The sequence below is a fragment of the Hemicordylus capensis genome, chromosome 1 (genome assembly GCF_027244095.1).
Source record: "Hemicordylus capensis ecotype Gifberg chromosome 1, rHemCap1.1.pri, whole genome shotgun sequence".
In the NCBI taxonomy this organism is placed as follows: Eukaryota; Metazoa; Chordata; class Lepidosauria; order Squamata; family Cordylidae; genus Hemicordylus; species Hemicordylus capensis.
In genome coordinates, this window is record NC_069657.1 from 338,276,581 (window position 1) to 338,290,696 (window position 14,116).

At 46.0% G+C, this 14,116-nt stretch overlaps 1 protein-coding gene across 1 annotated transcript in view; it reads left to right on the plus strand.

The window, feature by feature from the left end:
- The first annotated feature begins 218 nt into the window (after nt 1–218).
- SLC35F1 (solute carrier family 35 member F1) overlaps nt 219–14,116 on the plus strand; it is a 366,953-nt gene continuing 353,055 nt past the window's right edge. Inside the window, exon 1 of the mRNA XM_053280004.1 lies at nt 219–986. Coding sequence (XP_053135979.1) covers nt 823–986 — 164 coding nt within the window. The 5' untranslated portion in view covers nt 219–822. The remainder of the gene's footprint in view (nt 987–14,116) is intronic.

Consider the following 14,116-nt stretch of genomic DNA (forward strand, 5'->3'; position numbering starts at 1 on the left):
CACTCTGTGTTTGTGACAAGATTATTACCGAGCCCGCCCGAGCTGGCTTCAGCGGCTCTTGGGTGCTTGCCGCTGTCCGTCCTCGAGTGGTACTGAAGCTGATCGGCAGTCTGAAGGGAAACACCTGAAGGATGGGAAACTACAACTCCCGACAGACAGTTCAGAAAGAGAAGCAAAAGGGGTGGGGGGCGGCGGCAGTAGTGGCGAGTGAACGAAGATTTTTCTCAATCTTGCACGTGCTCCTTCTGGTGGGCGCAACCAGAGCTGGAGGCGGGGACGGCGCGGCGCCAGGACAGGGGCGTGTGGCTGCTTCGGCGCGGCAGTGGCCTCTCCGCTGCTGCACCCTTTCGTTGATTCGCCGCCTGATCAGCGCGCGCGCAGAGGCAGCCCCCTCGCCCGGTCTGTGCGGCCAGCAGCTCCAAGGAAGCGCCATACCGAGAGAGAGCGGCTAGGCGAGGCTGCGGCGGGGAGACAAAAGAAGAGCAAGGAAGGAATCCTCCGCCAGGCGCAGCTGCTTGTGGCTGTCTTAGACGGGCGCCAAGCCACCAGCCGGCTTGCGGACACTTGCTGCTGCCTGGGAAGGCAAGTAGGCTGTGGCGCCGGCGGCGGCAGCAGCAAGGGGAAGAGCCCGCCCTCGCTCTATGGCTGAGCAGCGCTAAGGCGTGCGTGCAGCTGGAGCTGGAGCCCCGAGGAGAAGCGCGCAAGCCCCCGCAGTCGCCCCCGTGGGTGCCTCCTCTGGATCTTCCGCGGGATTCTCGCCTAGGCGGCCGGGGGGCGCACGATGCGCCCTGCTGCTCTCTTCTGATAGCTAGCCCCACCGCGATGATCTCTCCGGAGCAGCAGCAGCAGCAGCAGCCCAACCATGTCGTGGCCACCATCGAGAACCTGCCGCCCGAGGGCCGCGGTGCCGGCAGCAGTAGCAGGAGCAGTATCGCCGCCCCTCCTCCTCCCAGCGTGCGCCAGAGGATCAAGAAAGTGTTTAACAGGTGAGAAAGGAGCGTGGGGCGGTGGGGAAGCGCTGCCCACACAGCCCTCCCTGCCTGCTCTCCTTGCTTGCCGCCTTCCACTGAAAAGAGGGGGTTAGGGGTTTGCCAGATCCCAGGGTTGATTTCTGCCTTAGGCGAAAACGACGTCTTAACAGACCAGATTTGGAGGGCGGGGCTGGTTACACAATTGTGAGGCCGGGCGGACACTCTGCACATGTTTAGCGCGGCTCTTTGAAGTACAGTCGAAGGCACTGGCTGAAAATGAGTTCCAAGGCGACGTCCTGACCCTGACTTGAATTCAGCCCTCCCTGCGGCTGCCGCGACAAAAAAAGTCGGATGAAAGGGTCCGCTCTAGAGAAGTCATGGTGCGTGTTCCATTGTCCAGAGTTTCTGTGGGGCAGGGATGGTCTGAAGAAAGGGCCATCCATTTTGTTCCGTGGAGTGGCCAGCGGAGTGCGGTCTCGCATCAGGGGCGTTCTCGCCATATGAGGAGTGGTGGCTTATAATAAGGGAATCCTGAAAACCTTGGCGGGGAGGTGGTGCGTGGGGAAGGGGCAAGCAGGAAGCTATATTTGTGAGAGCAAGAATGTTAATCGCTGGTCTTCAGATAAGAGACTTGCATCCTTGTGAGAAAGGAGAAGAATCAAAATGCAGTTCTTTCCCGGCAGATCTGGTACTTGGACCAAGACTTTGTTTAGGGACAGAAGATGCAAAGGGTGTCTGCTTGGTGATATGCATCTTTCGAAAACTAGTTGTTGCTGCCTCCTCCCTCTGCAAGCTCAGTCTCATTCACCCTGTAAGGCGCAGGCGAGGGAATGGCAGAGCTGCTCCAGGCATGTCGGAGGAGGGCAGAAGACCACTGATCTGGAGTGGATGCCGGAGCAGAGCAGTGCTTCACAAAAAGCAGTCCTTGCAACAAACACAAGTGTGTTAACTCTGTCACGGGGTGTGAGGAATGATTCTTCCAGTATTTGGTTGGTTGGGTGAGATGGTGTTTGAAACCCAGTCATGGGTGCTGCTAACTCCCCAAGAAGGTTTTTTAAACCGGGAATCAAGCTCTGTTGCATTGCAGTTCTGGAATAATCTAGTTTAGTCCTCATATTTTCCGGTGGAAATCACCCTCATCATGATTATTCTGTGTGGTTTTAAGTCATAATGGCAAAACCTTCAAGGAGATCATACCCGATTGGGCGATGAGTGGGGAGGATTTAATAATGCAGCCGAGGGGATTAGTTTGTTCTTTATTTGCACGTGTGTTTGGAATATTACAAACAAACAAAGCCTTAATGCCTCCAGAGATGTTCAATGGACTTGGATTAGCTCAAGATTATCTGCTGGTGATAGGAGAACTTCTCATTGTTAACAATATGGGCTCTAGCATAAGAAGTGAAACGTGCTGGATTAGTCTGCAGGAAAATTGTGCAGCACACAATCAGTATATTCACAATTGTATCATTTCAAATGGTAAATTCCTAGCTTCTTCTGTCTTGAATCAAGGTAACCAATATCAGGTCCGATTATCTTGAACAACCTGCTAAATGTGTTGCTACTGAGCTTCCTGTTGTGTGGGGATACTACCTCTCTTCTGAGCTGCTTCCTAGAAGACCACCTGAATCTATTGCTGTTTGTATCCACATTCTTGGTGACCTAATGCAGAGCAGCTGCAGCATTCTTTACACCTGAATAAGAAGTATCCATAAACATTCCTAGGCCAGTATGTCAGGTGAGAGTGGTTTATGGAGCGCAGTGCAAATGCTTAATTTGTGTGTGCACATGCACGCAAGGTAAGTGCCATGGCTCAAGCTTGCCTGGGAGTCATGCTTTCTGGCACCAAAACCATATTCCCTAATTTTAGGTATGGGGGTACTGTGGCTCAGTTCAGATATCACAGCCAAACCATAATTTAGCCATTGGGAATGTGCTGTAAGTTGCAAGCTTCTTCCTCCCCTGCCACATAATAGTTCCCTCCACCTCTTCCTGGCTTGCTATAGCTGTGGTTTGCTGTGATGCAAACAGATGGTTACTGCTAACCAAGCTTCAAAAGCTTGATTTGAAGCAGGCGTCTTTGGTTTGAAGGCAAGCTATGGTTAGTGGTAACCATAGTTCACGTGATTTGGACATCGCGGCAAATCATGGTCTGTCAGTGGCTAGTCTTGATGTCTATAGACTACCTACAGGCTCAGAGGCAGGATACCTCTGAATACCAGTTGCAGGGGTGCAACAGCAGGAGAGAGGGCAGGCCTTAATCTTTTGCATGTGGGCATCTCAGAGGCATCTGGTGGTACACCACTGTGGGAAATAGGATGCTGGACTAGATAGGTCTTGGTCCTGATCCAGCAAGACACTTCTTAAGTTCTTAATGTTTTCCTCTTATTTGCATTACTAAAATATAAACAACAACAATAGAGAGAGGCCAGTTACACACCCCTTTTCCCCACCTTAGCCCACCTAAAAAGAAATAGTTTTAAAAAATAGGCTGCAGTGGTTACCATGAATAAGTGGAAGAGGGAATTGGCATGTGTGAGGGGAGGAAGGATGAGGAGGGCAGGCCATAAGCCTACAGCAGGTCCCAGTGGCCAGACCTTGGGAATCTTCCTCTAGTTTCTCAGTGGTGAGGGCAAAAGATTTTGCACATGCTTAGAGACACTTTTCTTTAGTTGCCACTTATTTCAGATCTCAGCCATGGTATTAAGCGTAGATCCAGAGCCCTAGGACAAAATAAGCCCTATGCTTGGTTGAAAGGTAAATAAATGTAAGAGAGCATTTAACTTTTCAGAACTTGCTGCTGATTATTGTAACCATCAACCCTGATGGTGTTTTCTATGACTTGTCAAATAATGTTGTCACTACCTTCATTTTAATGAACTCTCTTTGCTCCAGGAAATTCTTGAAAACCTGTCAGAGAGGCAAAGCATATATTTTACTTATTCAGACATGTAAAATGCTGAAAGGAAATAATAATCTTCCCTGAACCATCATAGGAGCTCTTGTCTGGAAGCATGTTTTTAGCTTCTGTTATGGTGAAAAAGAAAATGTTCCAGGACCTGTGCCCCAAAAGGTAGTGGAAAATGGGATATTGCACTCTCCTTTTTTTCTTGATGGATCCATTTCTTGGGTTTACTATGAGTGGATGTTATTAAAGGTGAGAGGATAAAAAAAGCACAGACTTCTTGTGTTTCAGTTTAAACCCCCTCCTCCATTTCATAATATCTAAGCTGTATTTGTGTGTGTGTGTGTGCGTATGTGTGCGTGTGTGTGTGTGTGATCTATCTTGACGTTTGCTGGTTTGTGTGTGTGGAATAAAGTCATAGTTTAGGAAGACCTTCAGATACCAAACCTTCAGATACACAATCCTGCATGCACCATGTTTTACACCGGAATATGCTTGGTGAAAATTTAAAGGGGTTATTTTTTTGGGGGGGGTGTATTTTTAAGAAGAAATTCTGAATATAATCATCATATTTTAACTGTTGTTCTTAACAGAGTTTTAACACTCAGTAATTTATTTATCGTTGGATTTTTATACCAACTTTCATTAAAATCTATAAAACAGTTACAGAATAAAATTATTAAATTGGAATATAAAAATATAACCCCTGCTAACTTGGCAAAGAGGCACCTTTTAATGTGGTGGTTCTCTTTATTTAGCAGGGGGAGAGTAATTGGCCCTATCCACTCCCAGCACAGTACCTCCAGTGGCTGTTGCTGGTGTCTATCATGTTTCTTTTTAGATTGTGAGCCCTTTGGGGACAGGGTTCCATCTTGTTTGTTTGTTATTTCTCTGTGTAAACCTCCCTGAGTCATTTTTGGAAGGGCGGTATAGAAATTGAATAAATAAATACATAAATCCAAAACAACATCAAGCCAAAGAAAAGCAGAAGATCTTTCTCAGATTCAAATTTACCATATAGAATAATTATTCAATAAAATAATGTTTGAAGCAGAAATTCTACCAATTGAAAACTGTTCTTTTATTTCCCTTTGGCAAGCAAATTAACAAAAAATTCTGTTACATGTATGTGATTTCTTGAACTTAATACAAAATTACTTTGGCCAGTCAATGACAGGCCTCACCTACGTGTGTATATGTGTATACTTTCCTGAGAATTGCAGGCATTTAATCAGGGCAGGTACAAGTCCAAGGTGGCAGAGTGCCATATTTCAACTTCTGTGAATCAGTTCAGTGCAGTATAGAAAACTGCACTCACCTCTTTTCTGCGGTGCTTATGATCCAACTAGAGGTGCATCTTACCAACTGGAAGTGTCTTTTGTTTCTCCAAAAACAGCTGCAGGAGCTTAAGTCCTAATTGCCATTTTCCTGATGACACTGCCCCTGAAAAAGTTGTTTGGAGAAAAGGACATCCTATCAATGCAGCTAAATTGAGCCTAGATATTCAGTGGCTGTATACCCCAATCTACCAGTTGCTGAGGGCAAATACTAGAAGATGGCTATCTGCACCATGCCCTGCTTCTGAGCTTTCAGAGGTATCCACCTTTACATTTTTGAGGACAATGCTGGCTAGATGTCCAATCTACCAAAACAACTGTTTGGAGATGTGTGCACAGGGTATTTTTCCCCTTAGGATCTCTCACCTCCAGGGGCATCTTAAATAATATTTGGCTTTTCTCTTTTTCTTGTCCCTGAGTTGCAAGCAAAAGAGGTGCTGGTAGATGAACTGTTTTTGCATTGTCTTATGGGAACCTTGAGCTGCTTTATTTTGACTTAGGGAGGTTTATTCTCCAGGATGACAATGCACACAGTTCATGCTGGGCTTGCCCAAAGATTCAGCATAGTGCATACAGGAGTTTGTTTCCAAAGAGTTTATAGTGGAGCCTCTGGTAGTCTCCTCACTTTCTCCTTCTCTCCCAGCTGTCTTGGGGAAGCATGTTTGTTACTTGAGTTGGTCTAATTTTTGGCAGTTATTGAGAGATTTCTCAGTTCTTCTGTCCTAGTGATCTGGAATGCCTGTGTACTCTGGTGACCGGCAGTAACAGAGACCGATGATGAGATGGTGGAGAGCTGTAGTCTGAAGGTTTTCTGGGAAGTACAGTATTTTGACTGTAAATTTTGAGCTGCCAGTAATGGTGAAACATACTTCCTGTTACCTCTGCAGTACTTGGTTCCCTATATAGTTGCTTTGAATAAAATCACTGTTTGATATGGAATTCTAGGCATATTTCTTAGCCAAGCCATGAAAATTTAATTGTGAAGTTGTTTAATTTTAATGAATGGAGTATTCTAATTGCCAAGAGAAGGAAAGAAGAGATGCCGCTTCCTTGCCTGCTGCCTTTGCAGCCTCAACAAGGAAATGTCAGGGCCCAGTTTACACAACACATCTAGGCCAGCCTCACTCACCATGTCATTTGGGTTGTGCACGATCACATTCCACTTTCCACAGTTGTGTTGTAGATGGGTTGTTCAATCTGCCCCTTGCGTACGTTTATGAGAAGGGGGAGAATGCACTGGGAGGGGATTGGGGGGTATACTCGTACATTTGCTTGTGGGATGTGTGTGGTGGGCAAGGCAGATTTAGATGTATTGTTCTAACTGGGCCCTTGATGAAATGGTTCTTCTGTTGCTCCTGTTTCCTATGTGTGCTGTGTTGCTACACCCCTTGAAGTTGGCTTCATGGGCTGCACTCTTGGGCCTGCCCTGAAGTGAGATTGGTTTAATGGGTCCGAGAGATAGACTGTTCTTAGTGACAGGTGGAAGCAACTCCCTTTGCAAAGCGTTAGGTTTGTCTCCCTCTCGCCTGCTTTTAAGTGGAATTTCTCATGGCTGTTCAACTGTGATGTTTTAATCAGCCCAATTATGTGTGATTTTATCTGCTGCTTATACTAGTTATGTTACATGGACCTTTTTAATTGCATTTTATTGTTCTCAGCTGCCTTGGGGCTGATTTGCCCAGGAGAGGCAGGATATACTAAAAATTGCTGAGATGTGTGAGAAACAACCAGAGCTTTGTCCCTTCTGGTTCTGTACAGAATCAGGTGGTTATTTATGGAGATCTTGGATCTTTGTCACTTAAAAAAACAAAAGTGAGTTTCTAGCCCATGGTCAGTCACATACTGAACAATGCAACAGGGGCAGCTGAAGCCCCGCCCACACTGCTGCATCAGTGTAAACCCTGCTGATGCACTTGCGCACCAGGGCAGCTCTGCTCCAGCTTAAAGTTGCACAAAGGCAGTTGTCCAGTGGGATGCCCATTGGAAACAATAGGTGCCCCACTGTGCAACTGCATTTGTGTAATGCACAGCAGGGCAGCTCTGCTCTGGCAAATCCGTTGACTGTCTTTATCCTGGCGCAGCAGTGTGGGCGGGGCTCCTACTTCCTGCTTTGCATTGCGCAGTGTGTCAGCCACTGATTATTGAGATCACTTTGAAAACGCACAGGCAGTGTCCCCAATAGACTTCAATATTCAGAGGTCAGGCATCTTTGCTTTACTTGACTATTTGCCTTTCTGTTAGGGGTGATTGCAGTTATTAGCTTCTGCTGAGAGAGACTAACTGAATGTGTCCCCTGAGTACACTTTGGCCAAAACTTCTAATAGTGGAACACTGCATTTTATTCCCTGAAGGGTTGGGATATCTTGTAAAATTGCTAATACTGACCACCAAGTCTCCAAAGTAATGTTCCAGGGTGATATTTCTGTTTGTGTATGATTAGAAGAGGCGATCAGTTATCAGACTCTGTCTGCCAGATAGTTAGGAACTTTATGGGTATTACGTGTCATGTGCAGCCTGCTCTTCTGTCCTGCTTGCAGCATAGCGATTTCCCCACCAAGTACAGAAGCTGGTAGCAGGAATCCTGTTGGGGTAGATAAAGCCAGAAATCCTCCTCAAAAAACATCTCTGCTCAGGGTTTGAACTTCTCTTCCCCAAAATGTTGCTCCTAATCTGAACTCAGATCTTCTAGACAAGCACTCGAAAGGAGGCTGAAGTTTCATTGGGCTGAACTCCATTCAGAAGAGATTCCTTTTGCTTTGTTTCCAGATGGATGTTTCTCTAAGTCTATGTTGTCTCTAAAGCCTATCCTGATGCTACATCTGTCACTACTTTTGGAATAGAGATTCTAGTGGCTGAGAACTTTCCAAGTGGAAATTGCAGACTTACCAGTTTCTTTCCTGTTATATAAGTAGGCAGTGCTAATAGTCCCTTGCAGTTGTTAACAATCTTATAGGAGATCAGAAAAGTGCCTTCATGGGCTGAGGTGGGAATTCTCTCTTTAGTCCTTATTACTCAGATGTAATATGAGATGCAATTCTAATCTTATTCTTGGAGTTAAGGAATATTTTGTTGGGAAAATTACCCTTCTTAAGTGATTGGGCTACTTCTTTAGTTTCTGGGTTAGTGACTTGGAGTTTTTACTAGGGGTAACTGGGTGGTTATTTATTAGGGGTGTGCATGAACCATTTGAACTGGTTAGTCTCATAGTGGGCTGGCTCGATGGTTCGATCGCGAAATGAACTGAATCCAGTCCATGGTGGACCAGTTCAGGATTGATGAGCTGTGATTGTACAGGGGACTCCAATGAGGATTACCCTTTATAAGCAAAGGGGTGAGGGAATCCTTAAAAAGGCTTCTAAAGGGTGGCTGGGGGGGGGGGGGCGGCAAGAGGGCACCTGTAAAAGTAGATTAAAATTCTTACTGACCTGGTGGCGGCCGCTCCTCAAAGCCTCCTTGGCACAGCCTAAGAATGCAGTGCTCCCTCCAGCAACCCACCTGTGTGGCAGCAGCATGATTCCAGCCTCCCCGGATGCGCAGAAGCAACTGCACCAACACCGTGTGGGTCGGTTGCTGAAGGGAGCGCCATGTGCTTGGGCTGTGCTAGAGGGCTTTGCTTTGTGGAGTTGCAGTGGCTGCCACCAGGCTAATAAGAAGCTTAATCTACTTTTAAAGGTGCCCTCTCACTGCCTCCCCTAGCCACCCTTTAGAAGACTTTTCAAGGATTCCCTCACTCTTTTGCTTGTAAAGGGGAATCCTCACCGGATAATTTCTATGTGCCATGGCTCCCTGGCACCTGGGATTTGCCAAGCCTTGTTCTGGGGCCAGTCACCAAACCATACAACCATGTAGACACTTGTAGATGTAGGTGGACCACTGTGCAGTAAGGCCAATTACAAGACATTAAGTGATCTTTTTTTTCTTTTTTAAGAAGACGCCAAAAATAGTAAAGGCTTGGAAATCTTCTGCTACCCCCAGTCGGCATATTCACTGAGTTGCATGATTAGTGAGGCAAACAGCAATCTGAATAAATTATGGCATTTCTGCTGTTAATTGAAAGAAACCTGAAGATCAAATGTGTTTGCCTTTGGAATTTCTACATAATGAGAGCTCATAACCTTGAACACTTGAGCTTTCTTGTGCAGAAGAAAAGAATGATCTTCATGTGGGATTTTGTATAAAGAAAGAACAAAAGAACTATTTAAGTTCACTTAGCATAGGGGCAGTGGAAAAAAGCATGAATTGGAAGACACTTTTATATTATATTGCCTCCCCATCACCCTTTAGGGAAAAATAGTATTATCAAAGGTTGTGTGTACTTAATCATTCTGTACAGGATTAACAATGTTCAGTGGTAGGTAAATGATTTTGCCCACAGTGTCTGTGACCTCCAGCAAATGGAGAACTTCCTTCTTAAGTCATTAGCACCTTATTCAGAAGTAGCTGGTGGTTGCTGGGTTTGTGTGAGTGAGTGTCTCTGTGTTAGCATATACACTTGTGTTGATCAGGTATTATAGAATTAGAAGATTATATTAGATTATGTGTTGATCAGGTATTATAGAATTAGAGCTAATTTTTCAATTTTTACAGATAATTTTATGATGAGTAAAATGCAGGTAATTGATCATAGGAGTTCAGCAGTAACTCTTTCTGTCGATATTATGGTAAATATGGTAACTCTTGGTAACTCTTTAGTTTAGGGTTTGACCTAAGATTTCAGTGTCCTAGCTGCCAGCCCAGAGGCCCCATTTGCATGTAATGCCAAACCACAATTTGGGATGTCCAAATGCCTGAAACTGGAGTTTCATACCCAAAGCAACCTGAAGTTTCCCTCACCAAACTTCAAATTGAACCTTCAGTTTGTAGTGAGTTTCGCCCCTCCAACCTGAAGTTTGGGGGCAGTAGCATTACATCCTAAAGCAGACACTGCCATAACTGCATTTTTGTCCTGTATCTGGGACTGAAATCATAGAAGGGCAGTCCAGACCGGCCCAGGAATACACCCGCTTCATGTCTGCCATGTTTCTTGATGGCCATCTCTCTCAGCACTTGCCCCCACCCCTTTCGCCTCTGAGCAACAGGGATCCTGCCACATCTGATCTCAAGCTTCTAAGCTTTCCATTCTAAGCAATGGAGAAGTCACCTGTGGGGATGCCACTTCCCACTGAATCCCTTCTGACAATCAGAAGAGAAATGGGACGAGATGGCAAGACAGGCGCCAGTGGTCCCTCTAATTGTTTTCATCTGTGTGTGGAATGGGTTTTGTTCTGGGCAGCAGTATCAAGGCAGTGTGTGCACATGTGCATTCAGAGTTGGGTCTTCCTGATTCAAACTGAGTGGGATCTAAAATTAACTGAGTGGACATAAACAAACTTGTGAGCATGTGCACCCCTTAGAGGGAACACTGACAGGCACTATGTGTTTTCCTCTCTGGAAATGAATTGATAAAGAAGTATGTTCACAAGCACATGCAGTTGTGGTGGCACCATAAACTGGGCAGCCTGATGAGATTGATGCAAAGAGAACATATGGCAGGGCACCGATACCCGGGCTCGAATTTAAAAGGTTGCTGCACCCAGAAATTCTTGAATGGTTCTACTCTATTTTTGGTACAATAAAAATTTTGGGGAAGTGGGGCTCAGCCCCTTTCTCTTGGATTAACACGTGCAGTCCCTAGCCTTACTCGTGAGAAGAACCTTCCAGCAGGAGCAGGATTGCCTCCAGTGAAAGGAGAGATTCCTCCTATGTGATAAGGATGGATGCCACTTTGGAGCGGACCGTGCTCTCATGAGAATGGAAGGCCATTTGGAGACCCATTCACAACTCATGAGAAGAATCATCCAGAGGTACACAGGGATTGGGCAGAATCACTGGTGATAGCCCTTCTCCCAAGAATCACGCTCTCATGAGAGTGAAAGCCCATGGAGACACACATGCAGGCCAGATGGCAGATGCTGCCCAGCCTGGTTGCTTGACACAAGCAAGCCATGGGGATGGGTACCCCAGCAACACCTCTCCCTGTCTTTGGTGACTGCTGTGAAGAAGAAGACCAAGCAGGCCCTCTGCCAGTCTGGCTACCCATTGGAATATGCCCTTGTTACTTTTTGCCTGGCATGGCAACCCTAGCTCCTGAGATCCTGATAATAGGAGCTCTCCTCTCCCACAATTCCCTGTGGCAGCCAATCTGCATACACTGCAATGCAGGTCTGAAACTAGGAAATTTGAACAAGAGGGAAAATCTATCACTGGTCCTGCTGTTTCCTGCCCACCTGGTCCTGCCCACCCAGTGGCCGGACACATGGAGTAGCAAAGTCTCCTTTGGATACATGAAAAGGAGGGGGTTGCTGTGTTAAAGTTCTTTCTAACCAGAGAGAATGGCGGCCCCACAAAAGCAGGGTCCCCTTGATTTGGATGGCTCAGCTATGGGTGCAGTCTGATGGAGGACCGAAGGTCTTGCAGCTTCTGGTCCTCTCCAGTGGTCCTCTCTTATGAGAGAGCTAATCTCTGGGTGGCAAGCTAACACAGGGCAGGAGTGTGGTTTTGTGTCCCTGGACTGCTTAGCCAGGGCCCGCCATTGCAAGAGCATCCTTGTCACAGTGGACTAGACCCCAGGGATCTTTTTTCTCCCTCGTATACATATACCCTCCTAGGAAGTAATCATGATCCCTTCCTGGAGTAAGAGAAAAATAGTGTCCCTCAGCACTATTGCCAGCAATTGTGCTTGCATGAGAGTGTTTTGGTGAGGAGCTCCTACAAGGGTAGAGGTGCAATTGCTGCTGGAAGAAGGGCATGCATGCCATTTAAAGGGATTTAAATGTCCTTTCCTTGCCAAGGGTGGGCTGTCCATTCATCCCCAAAAAGCATGATTGTGCTTGGTATGCCCCCTTGAAGATATTGGCTGGTGACTGCCACCCAGCAGACGTTCTGATGCGTTGCCCTCAGTCTGGTGAGGCAAACACTATGGAGCTTGCTGGGATGTGGCCTTGGTGGACAAGGAATAGGAGGGGCTCCGTACCCTGAAACCACAGGTTGGACGTACATCTGCAATGCAATTCCTGGTTACAAAAATTAACTGCGGGTTCAGCAAACACTAGTTTCACGTTATGTGCGAATGTGGCCAGAGTCTTCAGGTGAAGTACTAACATTACTGGCAAGGAGCCAGAATCAAGGGTACAAGCTGTTTTATGCTTGGCTTGAGAGCCTCTACTTCTTGCTCCATCCCTATAGTATCATGCAGAGCCAGTCTTTCCCCCTGATTAGGCCAGGTGCTATTCTCAGCCCAGTTTGGACATTGTTGTGATCTGTTCTTTTCCCATGAGGACCATCATGGACCATCATGGACCATCCTCTGATGTACAAGACACCACCATTTAGCTTCTAGGCTCTGTCACCCTACAGACACTTTCTGCTGTGAAAAGATGGACTTGGAACAGCCAAAATTCAGCACCTTTTGACTGCCATTTGATTTTAACGAGAGAGATTGTTATCTCTTTGCTATCGGTAGGGTTGCAGGTACCTTTGGCTATACAGGCGGCTCTAGTTATCCACGGACTCTGTATCTGGCAGTTTCTTGTATCCATGATTGGGTTGTAGAGACTCATTTTCATTATCTGTGGATGGAAAAACAGGTGAAATTCTCCTATACATGGTTTTGAGTGGCCAGAAACGATCTGGAAATTACTTCTGACATCATTTCCGGCTGCCATTTTCCAGCAGAGAGCCATTTTGTGGCTCTTAAATTGGTTTTTGGGGGGCAAATACTTGACTGTTTTGGGGGGTATAATTGGAGAGCTGGAGACCTGGAGAAAATGTATGTCCTGGAGCAGAAATCCCCCAGTGCATTGTACACCTTGCAAAGGATACTGGAACGGTACTGTTCTGGGACTGCATTTCAGTCTAGTCTTAGGGCAGTATTGAGCCAGCTGAGGTAGGCAAGTGGAGGGCTTCTCTCCCTCTAGCTGGAATGGGATGTGGTGATGATGTTTAAAATGGGGAAAGCATAAGTTGTGAATGCTAGTGAAGTGGAGGAAGATTGGTTGATAATTAAAGCACTTTCAAATGCATTTGCAGTTTCAATTCTAGACCTAATGTACTAAAGCTCTGAGTCTCCCTTCCCTTTTGCTCTGTGCTTTGCATGTGCCTTATAGTGTCTTCAGAACAGACTTTTAGGAGCCTATATCATGTACTATTCTAAACACGTTAAAAAACCCCCTCACATACTGAATTGGGAAGGGGGTGGGGGGAGCTTTTTTCATGAGTTGTAATTTGGCAAAACAAGCTGTGAATATATGCTGCTTAACTGTGACATTTGGAAGATCTGTGCTTACTGGGTACCTGTTGTATGTAGAAGAATTTTTTTTTTTGCACAGATTGTAACTTCAGCTTTGGGAAAGGGGTTAGTTAGTGCCTCTTGAACTGGGGAGTTTTCCAGAGAGCAGAAGCATAAATGGCTCCATAGACAACTCTGGAGAATGGACAGAGTGGCTCTGATAGAATGGACAGAGCAGCTTTAATGTGCTAATGAGAGGAAGACCAGATGCCAGAAGTGATCAGAGGAGTTCTTTGTGATTCTGTCTCTTTTGAGATGGCTGAAGCCTCTGTCCTTATCGCTGCTGCTACTGCTCACAGGCAGGGGAGAGACAGTGGGGCTCTTAGAGAGGTGTTCCTTTCCTTTAGATCAGCAAATAACCTTAAAAATCAACACTCGAATGCTGATTAGGGTAAATGACCAGGAGAGCTTAGGGCAGGAAAAGGGCCTGTCAAGAACACATTTCCCTCTTCCCTCACTCCCCTTTAAAAAGCAAAACACTATTCCAAGTTTGTCAGTCCTGTGAACAGAATTCAGCTCTCATTTGTAATCATAGGCTACACCCTCCAAGATGCATGTTTAAGTTAAGGCATTTGAG